This window comes from Hydractinia symbiolongicarpus, chromosome 10 (assembly GCF_029227915.1).
Source record: "Hydractinia symbiolongicarpus strain clone_291-10 chromosome 10, HSymV2.1, whole genome shotgun sequence".
NCBI classification, from domain to species: Eukaryota; Metazoa; Cnidaria; class Hydrozoa; order Anthoathecata; family Hydractiniidae; genus Hydractinia; species Hydractinia symbiolongicarpus.
Window position 1 is genome coordinate 3,631,159 of NC_079884.1, and position 12,330 is coordinate 3,643,488.

Genomic DNA, 12,330 nt, shown 5'->3' on the forward strand with positions numbered 1-12,330 from the left:
TCTTTTTATTCGCTTGCAATTTTGTTTTGTTTTCGTTTTGACGCGCCATTATACTTTAGAAAAATTTAAATTTGGCGCTTGTGTTGTGAAATCGTCCTGGCGCACTTTTTTCCATATAAAGGCGGGATAAAATCATCCCGGCAATCGTCCCGTCCCGCCTCTTATATAAACAGCCCCTAACCCCCGTGAGTTTTAGATCTCGTGTTTTCTCAAAAACTCAATTTCTTTAATAACAATTTTTCTCTACATGGTCCTGCTTTTTATTTTACCTCCCAGAATGCGTGTTCATGCACAAAAATTTGCAAATTTTTGTAAACATTGGCAAGTCATCCATAAAACCTTCTGTACTTTCTAGTGTGTTAAATTACTAAGTGTTTGCTTACTCCGTTAGGTTTAACGGACGTAAATAAGTACTGGCATGAAAAAGGCGTCGGAAATGTTTGCGGCACGTGTTTACAAATTAAACTTTAATTTTAAGGTTAATTATCGCCGTCGCAAAACAAACGATTTTCGCGGGCATTTAATTTCTTACATGACAACATTTTGGAATTTTGTCAAACAGGCAATTTTTAGATGTTTCGCAGAGAAGAAGTTAGACGTTTGTAGTCGGCAAATTATTCGCTGTCGTTGTCACACACTTTGATCGCAAAAAAGTCGAAGGGATTGCCTCATCCATGCAAACATCCCAGTGCTTGATTCGTGATCTGCTGCTGATGTTCTTTGTAGTATTGTTTATCTCTGACTTTTTCAACGGAACAAAAAAAAAGAGATCGTAAACATTTACACTTTTTTATAAGAACCAGGAAGTTTGCCTTTCAACCTGAGATGTTCTCTCTTTTTTCGCATGCTCCATCTTAATTTAATTTCCGCTCTCGACACGCGCGCATATCTTTAAAATCACATGAAGATAGAGATATAGACAGAGACAGCATAAAACCTCCGTCAATCTAATACTGAAAATCCCTTGCATACAAAATTGAGGAAGTTTGGACGCGTAGGTTTCATTTACGAACGGTGACTGAAAATACGGACCATTCTGTTAAATACATATCGTAATAGTAAAAATGCTACCCGAGTAGTGAACACTAGTTCCTTTGCTGACACGCGTTTCGAAGTGAACGATACACACATTCGCCATTAGTTATGGAGAGTTCTTTGCCAGTATTTATTGACCTGCCTGAAAAAGATCAGGTAATATTTTTATTGCTAGATTTCCATGATTGTAATGATGGCAGTCTAAATCAAAACTTTTTTTTTGGTATAGAAAAACAAGAAAATATTTGTCCTGTACATGCCCTAAAATTGCAAATTTTGGTAGCTAGCGCACATTTTTTTGTGTATATACTTCGTAGGTTGCTTAGGAGCATACATCTCAAAATGTTGCAGAAATAACGTAGCGTATAATCCGCCAACTCCGTGAAAAAAACACATTTAACGTCCTTATATCCATATCTTCAACATATCGGTTATTTGAAACTTTTATTATCGTAGCGCTATCTGTCGTGGACCGTTCAGGGGGTATGACAAGAAAAAAAATACATTTAATTGTGGACAAATAAGCCGGATCCGACATGTACTATCATCCAATAATGCCGTGATGGATCCTTCAACTCCGTGAAATTTGAAAAACACGTTTGCTTTCTGATGACTAGCAAAAATATTTTAAAAATTAAAATATTCATTTGAAAACATTCTCAAATCATTGGAACCTCGGTAAAGGTATATATAACATGACCATAATTATAATCAATTAACTGAGATAACAATATATATAAAAAAGACCACCCTCGCGCTTGACTTGAAAATCACAAAAAGTTGTAATTTTTGTCATGTGCGAGTTCCGACACCCCTAAAATGATTAAGTGGTAGTATCAAACCCCCTGAATTGAATTCATTCATTAAAAATGGTAGACAGAGCTGTGGTAAGTTGTTGTAGGCTTCGAAAGCAGCTTCACGGAGTTATCGGATTCACAGAGTTGGCGGATCATACGCTATATATATAGTATCTGTGTGTGCACCCTTACCACCCAAAATGTGACAACCACACCAAATTATGAATTTAGGATAGTATATAACTTTTGTAAGAGAGAATCTCTTATTAAGGCGATTTGTCATCTTTTTTCGATTCTTCTTCTTTTACGATTATCACAACAACCACATCTAGTCATGCCATTATTTTTGTATACATAGTTTTATTTTTTGTCCTTGATCAACAAAATTTTGTGTGTGAATTAAAAATTGAAAGTCTTGATATGATTAGGCTAGGAATAGACTATTTTGACTCTGCTCCGACTGAGGACAAGCTGTTGGTAAAAAGTGCATTTCAATACACTCAATCATAGTGCTGTGTTTTTCCTGCGCGCATTATCCCAAAAAGATGCGTGCGCAGAATTGGAGGTAAAGAAAACATTAGTGCAGAAAAACACATGGCTGGGGTTAACCAAGGGCTATGGTAATATTCACTCATGAATTTCATTTAAAATCGTTTAAAAGAATCATTTAAAAAATTCGTTTCATATCATTTCATTCTTTAATTAACATGACTTGCCATACTAATTAGCCATGAAGAACTTGAATGGATATTCATGCATTGTGGAAAAAAAATATTTCACAACAACTACGTTCGAAACGTTCATAATAAAATAGTTATGTGCTTAAAAAAATTGGCACAACTATGAAATGCAAGGGCAGCAGGCAGAAAAAACAATATTGATAGCACAATTAGGCGAAATTAATTGCTTAAATAGTGTATTATAGACTAATTACGCTATCATAGCCTACCCGTTATCAAGGGATTTTGGGGTCATCTGCAAAAAATTAGGAGGCCTGGGACAAGCCAATAAATCTCCTTTATAATATCTATGCATTGATAAAGTTTGAATGCATACAACTAATCTACTGATGACAGAAAATTCGTTAAATATGACATCATAATTTATGCAGCATCATAATTAAATCTGAAATTTTTTAAATGTGAATATCTTGAGAACAAAAAGAGCTTTTTAAAAAAATTGAAAAGCTAGTGAACCAACTTTTTAAGCTTTATATTATCAAGTCCAGCATTAAAAAATCAAATCAAATCTTCAGCATTTCTTCTACTTTCAAGAACATTTAGAAGTTGAATTTAGTTTGTTATGTTATAAAAAATGATAGTGATTGTGAAAAATGCTTAAAGACAAAGCAAGTTCCAGTGAGAAAAATACTAAGTTGTCAAACTTATGTCCTCTTGTTCAACACTATCTTCCCTTAAATATGCTATCACCATTGTTTTTTTTTTAAAATGCATTGTTCATTTATTATGGAGGACAATAACCTGAGAATAAACAAATAATAAAAAATATGTGATTTAGTGATTGCATACTTTTAGAAAAACTGATATAATTTTGCATAATCATTCATAGTGGGTTTGTTGGAAGAAAAATCAAAAGAAAAATATTTTAATGTATTATTTGGGATAGGAATTTTACATATTAATCATTAAAAATCTCAGAAACTTCTTTATAATTGTATGAAAAAAATTTTTTTTTAGTGAGAACACAGCATTAGCCTACATCTTTACTTTGTTCTTATTCAGGGAAACTTTTTGGAAGTTTTGCGGAATTTTTCTTTATATTTATATATATATAAAAAAAATTGGTGTTGCTTAATGCAACTTCATAATTTTATTCATTAACAATCACACCAACACAATTATTGTAGGTAAGAGAAAAAAAAATCACAACCAAAAGTATCTATAAGCAAATTGCAATTGTAATAAAAATTAATATTCCTTAGTAGTTCTTATTTTAAATTCAGACTCGGGTTGTTCTTAATTTTAAAACTTCGTATGGTTATTTTGTTCTTATTTTTTTTACAAAATTGGAGGCTTTTGCTCTTGTAAAATTGTTTTTTTTAAGTGTATACTTGCTATCAAAATTAAACAAGACACAATTCCAACAATTCCATCTATGGTGAAAGGATTTAATTGACAGTTGTGACGAGATTATTTGAACATTCTTTCAGAAGAAATGTTCAAACAATCTTGTTTTTTTTTCATCTTTACACATTTAAATTCTGTTTTTACTGCTTTCATAGCATAACCCATTCATTATCAATGAATACAAATTGGTCCATACACATAGTTGTATCAATTGCTAACGAAAGTGTTTACATTTTTTAGAGCTTATGGCTAGGGCTAAACTGTTTCAGAATATTGCACCAATAAAATGAATCAATTTCATTGGTGAACATCAGGCTTAGCTTAGTATTGCTTATTTACCCTTCTTTGTTATAGTGTGTTATGTAATGATTGTTTTGCTTTTCCGTCTGTTCTAGTTTCTTACAAAGAACAAATGTATTGCCATACTTTTTTTGTTGTGTTTGTATTTAAAGCCAAGTTTCTTAGTTATCTTACAAGTTTTCTCCTCAATTCTCCTCAATTTTGTTAACAAAAGCTCCTCAAAAGTCCTCAAATCTTTTCAAATTTTGTTTTGAAAAAAAAAAGTTTGAACCCTGATTTAACACATCTATAGTTTGCTTGTTACAGATGCACACAATTTCTATATTATAAGAGATTAAAAATGCTTCTTACTTTTTTATAGGCACAGGAGATTCGTCAATATCTGATTTCAGCTGGGTCTGATCTTAGCAGTGACAGTAAAGAAAGTATTCATGAGGAATTGTCATGTTTGCTGGATGCTTGCGATAACTGGTTAAAATCTGCTAGTGATGATGGTAAGAATATATTATTGTCCTGTTGTTTGTCAGAAATATTTTTTGGTGCCTTTTCCATGCTCTATTATTGGATTAAAAAGTGTTTGTCTGGGAAACTTATTTAGGCTCGTTTTTCTGGTTTGAAACCAATTTGCTCTTAGCCCGACTTTTAACTGAATTGGCCTATGACTTATTTATGAGTGCAAAAAATTAAGTAGTGCCATTTTATGACTGTACTGCTAAATGTTTACGAAAAATGAGAAAGAAAAGAAAAAAGGCGTATCAATTGTTTTTTCCCTCTCAATTTATTATCATTTGGCTGTAGTGTTTCAGCACCTGTATACTTGATTCTTAAAGCACTTATATATTTTCCTTTTTTTTCTTTCCAGATTTAGAAGCCATGATGAACAGTTTTATATCACTTATTCTTTTCTGTACATTTGATGACAAACTGACACGAAAGTTTTGCGCTAAATTAACAGAGATGGGTGCTTCGGAAAGTAATGCCCTGCTCAGAATTAAAATGTAGGTTTTGTGTTTCTTATTATTAAAACATGCAGGAAGGGTAGGAGGGAAAAAGGAATCAAGGGAGAGATGAAGATGGGTAAAGTCTTATCCAGTAGCTGTTAAATAGTTATTTCCCAATTGGAGGAATTTATCCTGAATTTCCCAATTTAGTAAACTTAAACCACCTTTAGAAAAAATCTTTTTTTGAAAAAAACTATAGTAACATGTACTGCTGCTTTTTCTTAATTAGAAATAAATACTTGTTATCAAAATATTTAGTTATGTAAGGAATTTGTGAGGTCTCGAAAAAGAACATGCAAAGCATTACATTGGGCTTTTTATATATGGGATAATGATCTGCTGTCTCTAATGATACACATGGTGATTATACCCAAGGGTTATTGAGGTTGGATCTGAGATGATTTCTAAGTATTAACCACCATAAGTGCAATAAAAAAATAATGATATACCAGTAGACTTGGTGTGTTGCACTTGTATATTAAAATTATTAAAAATTAGGCTAAGGAAAGTTAATTTTCTAATTAGTGTGTCCCCATGCATATACCTTTTAGATAGCCTTTTCCATCCAATTCTAGTGCATCTTTTTCCTTTTCCGTGTATTTGACTAGATCGAAACTATGCACTATGACTAACCATCTCTTAATAGCTCCCCACAGTAGTAGGAATCGTATTTCGATGAAATATCCTTAGTCCGTGCCATGAACTTTTCTCCTGAAAAGTAGCGTTTCTAGAAACATTAAAGCTATGAAAAACCTTTTTTCATCAATTGAACACATGCCAGTGTAGTTTTTGGGTGTGATTGCTAACTAAACCAACTTGGCTTTCACGTAGAACATTTTACATGAATCGTCATGCAATTTATTATGCTACTTTTTAATATTTTGTATATTTTGATGTATTAATTTTTCTTAAATTGATAGATTAAACAACTTATTTGTTGGCTTGCCTGAAGGTAATGCTTTGAGATATGATGTATACATTGGCCAACTTCGTCTGGCTTCAAAGTTCGGTCACACTAATGCTATTATAACACAGTTGAAACAGGTATGTTGAAGTTTTGAGTTAATGAAAATCAGGCTTTTATGAGAAGCTGTTGTTGGTTTTGGATAAAAAACAAATGTGTTTAAGGCTGAAAATAACCATTAATGCCACAAAGATTTCAATAAAACTAGATAAAAACACAAAACCTAATTTGATTGGATAACTCAAATCACAAAATGGTTTGATATCCAAAACAAATGGTCAGTTTGTTTTAAATACTACAAGCAACAGTATAGTTTATTTAAACACGTCAAAGCGACTTGGCAAATATTGTGCCCCAAGAAAAGGAAATTAAGTAAAGGCAGGTATCCACTTAAACGAAAATGGTTTATTTGATCTTCGTTGATCGCAAAAACCTATATATATATTAACATGACTATTGGTATTAGAACTAATATTTTTTCGCAGGTTAAAGAGTGGCTAAAGATGTGGGATATTAGCATTGAACAGAAACGCACATGTTACAGAGAATTGCACACAGCTTTAAAAGATGAACACAAAAGGTGAGTATCATCTTTGAGAGGTTGATTTTGCACCTTTCTTTTTATGGTGTCTTTTATTGTTATGGTACCCCTCATTATTTATAGACTTTTATGGACTTCTCAACCTTAGCGTGTTTATATATATTTTAACTTTTAATAATCCATAAAAGTCAATAAAAATTATGTAATAAAGCATAATTCTAGAATTATGTTTAAGAGCTTTTATAATTTAGACCTGCTTTTAAAAAAATTGTATTCTATTTGAATGTTAGTAAAAATGTAGCTTTTTTGCACCAACGGTGAGAACATAAGATTGACCACCATTTTTGAGCATCTTGTAATTGAGGCTGAAACAGTTTTTAAGCATGCTAAGAAAGAAATTAAATGTCCATATAAAAGAAGTGTCCTCGGTCTCTATAGAGGCAAGGTTTAAATTTTTGTTGTTGCCCAAGAAGGCGTGCAAGTACTTTTGTTGTAAGTAACTCTTTAAATCATATTTGTTTGATTTTCCTCCATAACTTTCCAATGCATGCTTATTTGCTTGTTTTAAATGCAAGTTAAAGTGACTTTTGCCAACACAACTTTAGACTGTACCCTGTAGTCATTTTATGTTATAAGACTAGTTGAGTTCACCGAGTAGTACCAGACTAAAAATGCTCATGCAAATAGAAAAAAACGAGTTGATACAGAGTAGCGTCAGGTGTTTCGAGTAACTTTAAGGATGTTACAGTGTAATTCGCATGTTACAGTTTGAAGGAATTTTTTTTGTTATTTGCAGTGAACAAGCCACACGTGTCATGTTAGAATTGTTATCAACATACGACGAAGCCAGTGCGTCTCTCGCTAAGGCGGATGCAGAGAACTGTATTCTTAATTTCATAAAGAAACCAGATATATTTATAATGGACCATCTACTGAATTTAAAACCAGTCGCAGTGTTACAGGGACAGCCAATACATAAGGTGCGTGTGTATGGAAGATGTTTACGTTTCGTGAACTCCTACGTAGGGGTTTTTTTATTAGCAACAAATTCATAATTATTTGGAACAGAAGTATTCACTTATTGGGTAAGGCTGCAGCAAATCATTAGTTTGTAGTGTGGCATTAGTGAAAACTTTATTTGCTGAAAAAAATTTACTAAAGGTCTGAAAATGATGGGGAAAAAATATGGAACTTTTTTGTGAAAATTTCCTGAGATTTTTGTCCAATATATAACTGTTAAGAAAATTTTGAGTGAAGGTAACTCTTAACCAAAGGCGTGACGGATCCAAGACAGGCATACCTTAATTTCCACTGTGATTTTCCACTGTTATCTTTGTGTGTATCGTATATTACTTTTGTATGTATGTTTTAAATCCGTTTTATTTTAGCTTCTTGAAATCTTCGTGTCAGGACAGTTATCAGACTACTTGGACTTCCATTCTAAGAATACAGACTTCCTGAAAAAATCAGGTACCATTACCTTCATGTTCACCATGCAGCTTGCAGACCCTTCTTGAATTTATCTTTCCCATTATTGCCGTAATGCTTCGAGTAAGCGCCCAGGACGTTTATTAGATTTTTCGATTTTCAGAGGGGGCGCCTATTCGAGGGAGGCGCTTATTCGAGGGAGGCGCTTATTCGAGGGAGGCGCTTATTCGAGGGAGGCGCTTAATAATTTTTTTTCATAATATCGTCAACGTTTCCTAGATTGTATGAAAAGCTTGTTCATCATCGAGAATATCTTCTTCCTATATTTTTCCCATATGGGTATTTATGAAGATCTTTATCGGTAAAACTCAACACAGGTTTAAAACAGTTTTAGCAAATACAATTTACGTGCAGACCCAGTAAGCAGTAACAGTACATAGAGTGTTCAATATTAAATACAGTAAGCAGAGTCCTATTTCAGAGCAAAGTAGAAATTGCGCTTGATAAAATCTTATTTGCTTGTACATTGATTAAGTTATGTTATTCAACTTTTGATTGTGGAAGTTTTGAAGGAGTGTATGCGACTTGTCGCTTCCTTTTCTAGGTTTAATACATGAGCAGAATATCCATAAAATGAGAATATTGACGACACTCACGCTCGCTATACAACAAAAAGAAATCTCTTTCGCCACCATGACAGAACTGCTTGGTCTGAAAGACGACGATGAAATAGAAGAATTTGTTATAGACTGTAAGAATAAGTCTATCTTGCTAAAGAATAGGTCCATGTTGCTAATTGTATTTTGGCGCCGCTCATTCTACAGAATAGCCAGACTTTTATGTTGTTTGTTTTTACCTGTGACTTGGTCTTAATGTATTTCATATATTTGTTGAGATACCATAATTTTGTTTCAAAGTTTTTGAGTAGATATAGAAAATATTTTTATTTTGTTTTTCAGTGGTCAAATCAAAATTAATGCACGCAAAGATTGATCAAATAAACCAGAAGATTATTATAAGGTAAACTTTTTGTTTAAATAATTCCATTATACAGCCATGTTGTGATGGTGTTCGTACTGCCATCGTATAAACTTGCGGGTTAGCTTGCAGGTTCGAGTCGTCACTTATTTTTCTTAAAAAAAATTAGCGATTGTTTTTTTGATTTTGCACTCCTCAAGTTGTTTCGTACCTTAAAGTACATACTAATAGTCTCCGCATTATGAAGTTTCAATGCATTTTCTGAGCCTTATGTTCAAACAAATTATCGCAAAAGGTGAAAATAGGCATTATTCGCGAAAATAAATTCACGCTAAGAGCTTCCACTATTTATATTCTTCACGCGGAAAAAATTTCATCACTTTTGTCCGTGTGAATGTCGTAAGTTTTTTTAATTTCGCGAAAATTAGTATCCGCGAAAATTTATAGTTAAGCCTGCTATTCGTGAAATTCGCAAAAATTATGTTGCGTGAAATTTTGATTTTTGTTTTTTTTTTTTGAAGAACGATTTACACTAATTTTTCTTCTGATTTTCAAACTATAATGAATATATGTGAATTCAAGTTTAGTAGTCTTTATGTCTCCTACATGACAAAATGTCATAAAATTATTTTTCGCAAAATTCGCAAAATGTTAGTATTTGCCAACTTCGCAAAAATTGTTCTCGCGAATATTAAATTTTATTTTCACAAAAATTTTTTGCGAAAATTAATTTTCTTAAGTTAGAATATACTTGGACACAAGAACAATTTACATTAAAGTTATAAGTGGGCATTCTAAAATATATATTCGTCATATAAAATTTTTGTCACTCTCAAAAAATGTAATAGTCTAATCTAATTTCCCTTGAGAACAATACGTGTTTCTGGCATCTGACATGTAACAACAATATCGTTGGAGAGAGGGAATTTGCTGTTATCACGAAATCCCTAATGATAAAGCTTGAAAAGGATGGAAAGTTGTGGAAACACTGGACTATTGAGAGTGTGTGACGAAACTATAATTTAATAAGTGATTTGGTTTATATGACACTAAATAAGCAATTAAAACTATTATTAAAAGATATCCTAATTTATTTAATAGTGGTTTCGAAATGCTTAGTATCTTTTATAAATAAGAAACTGGTTTTTAAGAAAAACTTTTTTATTGCTTGACAGAGAGTCACACAATCATTAAGCTTTCATTAATAACAAAAACACCCACTCCTCTCAAATAGACACAAAGAAGAGAACTTTCAGAAAAACTTCCAGACGCTAACTTTTAAAGTTCTGTTTTTACTATGAAGAACAAAAGAAGAATAAATCAGCCTGTCTCAGGTCAGATTTTACTGGCAGTTGAAGTAAAATTATATAAGGCAAACAAACGACTTCTCTAGATGGACTTAAAAATATTCAAACTCGCAATATTTTACCAATTCGCTCTGCGGAAATCGAGTAAAAGGGGTTAAGTGTTTTAAGGAAGCTTTATTTCTTGAAGCATGCCAATTGAAATGTCAGTGATTGATGGGGTGCATTTGTGAAAAAAATTCATACTTAATATTTTTACATTTTTTCAAGTAGTAGTTTTTTCATGGCAACTATTTTCTTATAAAGTAGTTACTTATATTAAAATAATTTGTGTATCTTAAAGGAATTCTTTTCTTCTAAGTACATATATATTCCAGATTCATCCATGGCGCTTTTTCCAGATTTATATATGGCGCGCCTTATCTACCTTTAAAGCATAACAACTAGTTTATTTACTTTAACTACGTCTGGCTTTTATCTAGGTCAACAAGTCGAAGAACGTTTGGTAAAGCAGAGTGGAAGGAGCTCGAAAGCAAACTTGAAACGTGGCTGGATAACTTTCAGACGATACGAACAAATTTAGAACAGATTGTACAAGTTGGAGGGGCTTGATGTATAATATTTAAAGCGAGTTCATGAACGTGTGTCTAATCCATCGAAACAGAAATATATCTAATATTAGAGGCTGCGTGGTTTTTCTATTACAAGAATGCACTTTTTCACAAAAAAAAGGGCAACTTTTGCTTACTTTCGCCGAACGTAAAAGGTACAATTTTGCAGGATTTATTTCTACAAATGTGGGCAAAAATATCAAAAATAAATTCTTGACAAATAAATTCCTGACAAATTAATTCCGCAATAATTTTTCCCTGCTAAAATTTCTTACTGAAGGTATATCGGATAAGAGTTGTGAAAATCGGGGAAGACGGATTAAACATAAGAAAGCCCGATGATGGTGTGAATGAAAAACACTGACGTGATTATTAGGTTAGTGTACCATATTTTATTTAAAAGATTTACGTCGATTGTTGGGAGAATTTGTAGAAAAAATGCTAATCAGAAATATTTTAATCGTCAGTTTCACAATTAAATATTGCCCGGAAATTGGAAATTTAAATTTGCCGCTTTTAATTCGACCCACCTTTTTCTCGCTAAATGCTAAACATTGTAAATGCTCGTTTAAACGCCCCAGGCGTTAATTTAAAATTTCAACTTACGGTGGGTGCTTATCAAAAAAAATCTCATTTTTGTGTTAAAGCTTGGTTTTTAGGAAACTTCCGGTCGTACAGAATAAAAACAGAAGATATATATGAACAGGTATAAGTAACATGCTCTAAGCGAAAATGTGTAAGTTTACGGTTAAATTTCCTCTATCTCAATAAAATAATAGCAAATAAAAAAATTTATGCTTTCCAAAATATTCTAATTGAGGCCCCCTTTGACTCTAATATTCCAATAACCGTCCCTGGGCGCTTATTTAGAAGGGAGATTATAAAAAAATACAAAAAGGGTGAGCGCTTATTCAAGAGGGGCGCTTAATCGAGGATGTACGGTGGTGATAACTCTATTCTGTTTACACGCTGAAGAAAAGTTTTTATGTTAAACAAGGTTAAGATTGATCTTAATGTTGTTTCATAAGTCTTACAAAATTAACCTAATATTGATAGTCGATAAATCTTACAAGACAATTCCTACAAGATTAATCGACTAATTTTAACCCAGCCAATCCGATTAAAGTTATTCCTTTCATTTCACATTGATAAATAAATAAATGAAAAAAATTGGCTTAAGGTTTCTTTTTTTTTCTTTGATTTATCAATTTTGGATGATAGTAAAGCTTCACGCTTTAAAATTTCGACTAAAAAAACTGCACGCTACAAACTTTTGACTTATGC

At 32.4% G+C, this 12,330-nt stretch overlaps 1 protein-coding gene across 1 annotated transcript; it reads left to right on the forward strand.

Annotated features, from left to right (window-relative positions):
- Positions 1 to 1,037: 1,037 nt before the first annotated feature.
- LOC130613261 (eukaryotic translation initiation factor 3 subunit M-like) lies at positions 1,038 to 11,121 on the forward strand. The gene is made up of 10 exons (XM_057434603.1): positions 1,038 to 1,191; positions 4,581 to 4,713; positions 5,082 to 5,217; positions 6,141 to 6,264; positions 6,670 to 6,764; positions 7,522 to 7,705; positions 8,114 to 8,195; positions 8,758 to 8,904; positions 9,113 to 9,173; positions 10,918 to 11,121. Exons 1-10 carry the CDS (start codon positions 1,144 to 1,146, stop codon positions 11,045 to 11,047), a joined length of 1,140 nt encoding a protein of 379 aa, XP_057290586.1. The 5' UTR covers positions 1,038 to 1,143; the 3' UTR covers positions 11,048 to 11,121.
- Positions 11,122 to 12,330: the final 1,209 nt, after the last annotated feature.

Excerpts from the sequence above, each read along its gene's own strand:
- LOC130613261 (XM_057434603.1), top strand. The coding sequence starts at position 1,144 with ATGGAGAGTTCTTTGCCAGTATTTATTGACCTGCCTGAAAAAGATCAG. Across the intron at positions 6,765-7,521 it reads TTAAAAGATGAACACAAAAG|TGAACAAGCCACACGTGTCA; the intron begins GTGAGTATCATC and ends TGTTATTTGCAG. Across the intron at positions 8,196-8,757 it reads AGACTTCCTGAAAAAATCAG|GTTTAATACATGAGCAGAAT; the intron begins GTACCATTACCT and ends TTCCTTTTCTAG.